This window comes from Chiloscyllium plagiosum, unplaced genomic scaffold (assembly GCF_004010195.1).
Source record: "Chiloscyllium plagiosum isolate BGI_BamShark_2017 unplaced genomic scaffold, ASM401019v2 scaf_7695, whole genome shotgun sequence".
Taxonomy (NCBI): Eukaryota; Metazoa; Chordata; class Chondrichthyes; order Orectolobiformes; family Hemiscylliidae; genus Chiloscyllium; species Chiloscyllium plagiosum.
The window spans coordinates 879-2,169 of record NW_025200778.1 but is presented as its reverse complement, the minus strand read 5'-3'; the positions used below and the strand labels follow the sequence as shown (position 1 = coordinate 2,169).

At 42.8% G+C, this 1,291-nt stretch overlaps 1 protein-coding gene across 1 annotated transcript; it reads left to right on the top strand.

Moving 5' to 3' along the window:
- Positions 1-312: 312 nt before the first annotated feature.
- LOC122546098 (serine/threonine-protein kinase N2-like) lies at positions 313-1,043 on the top strand (the record flags this gene model as incomplete). The annotated part of the gene is made up of 3 exons (XM_043684929.1): positions 313-389; positions 658-800; positions 880-1,043. Coding segments are annotated over 3 exons (346 nt in total), but the record flags the coding sequence as incomplete, so codon positions are not given.
- Positions 1,044-1,291: the final 248 nt, after the last annotated feature.

Genomic DNA, 1,291 nt, shown 5'->3' with positions numbered 1-1,291 from the left:
TGTGCAGGTCAGGTGAATTGGCCATGCTAAATTGTCCGTAGTGTTAGGTGAGGGGTAAATGTAGGGATATGGGTGGTTTGCGCTTCGGCGGGTCGGTGTGGACTTGTTGGGCCGAAGGGCCTGTTTCCACACTGTAAAGTAATCTAATCTCTCTGTCTGTCTCTCTCTGTCTGCCTGCCTGCCTGCCCGCCCGCCCGCCCGCCCGCCCGCCCGTATAGCCTTGATGGTGATGACTAGAAATGCATTCGAGTCATTTGTCTCCATTCAGTTTGCAGATGTCCATGAGTTGATTATGATTCTCTTCTCTTCCAGAGATTTAAAGCTCGACAACCTGTTGTTGGATAGTGATGGCTATGTCAAGATTGCCGACTTTGGTCTTTGTAAAGAGGGTAAGTGTTGAAATTCTCGATGCTCACTGGAAAATTGTAATTGTTTGTGCACATATTGTCCTATAACTCTGAATTTCAGCATAATTATTGCTATTGACCAACAGTAAGATGCCTTCTACATGTATTGGAAGCTGTCTGGCTGTGAATTTGAATGAATCTACTTCCCACATTACTTATTTTGTCACAATGGTATTAAAGGTTGTACTATTTTGAATTTATTATTTAAATACACAAGAAAAATGGGCTTATTTGCAAATATTTTTTCCAGGTATGGGTTTTGGAGACCGAACAAGCACATTCTGCGGCACCCCTGAATTTCTTGCTCCAGAAGTACTAACAGAAACCTCATACACAAGGGCAGTGGATTGGTGGGGACTTGGTGTCCTTATCTATGAAATGTTGGTTGGTGAGGTGAGCATGAAAAAATGGAGTGACTGTTGTGTTATTCATGGTAAACTTAAAAATATTGATTCTTATTGTTTCTTGTCAGTCGCCATTTCCTGGGGATGATGAAGAGGAAGTGTTTGATAGCATTGTAAATGATGAAGTACGATATCCAAGATTCTTATCTACAGATTCCATCTCCATCATGAGAAGGGTATGTTTCAAGCATTGATTTAATTTAAGAACAAAAGTTAAGTTTACTTTTACAAATTTGCCTGCTTTGTATCTCCGTGAAGTATCTTCCATTATTGCTGTGGTTCTGTTCGCCGAGCTGGAAGTTTTTGTTGCAAACGTTTCATCCCCTGTCTAGGTGACATCCTCAGTGCTTGGGAGCCTCCTGTGAAGCGCTTCTGTGGTGTTTCCTCCGTTGATGGAGTTTGCTATCAACAAACACATCGACCTGGACCCAATATACCGGCCACTACAGCGGACAGCTGAAACTGACAACCGGAAGCGGC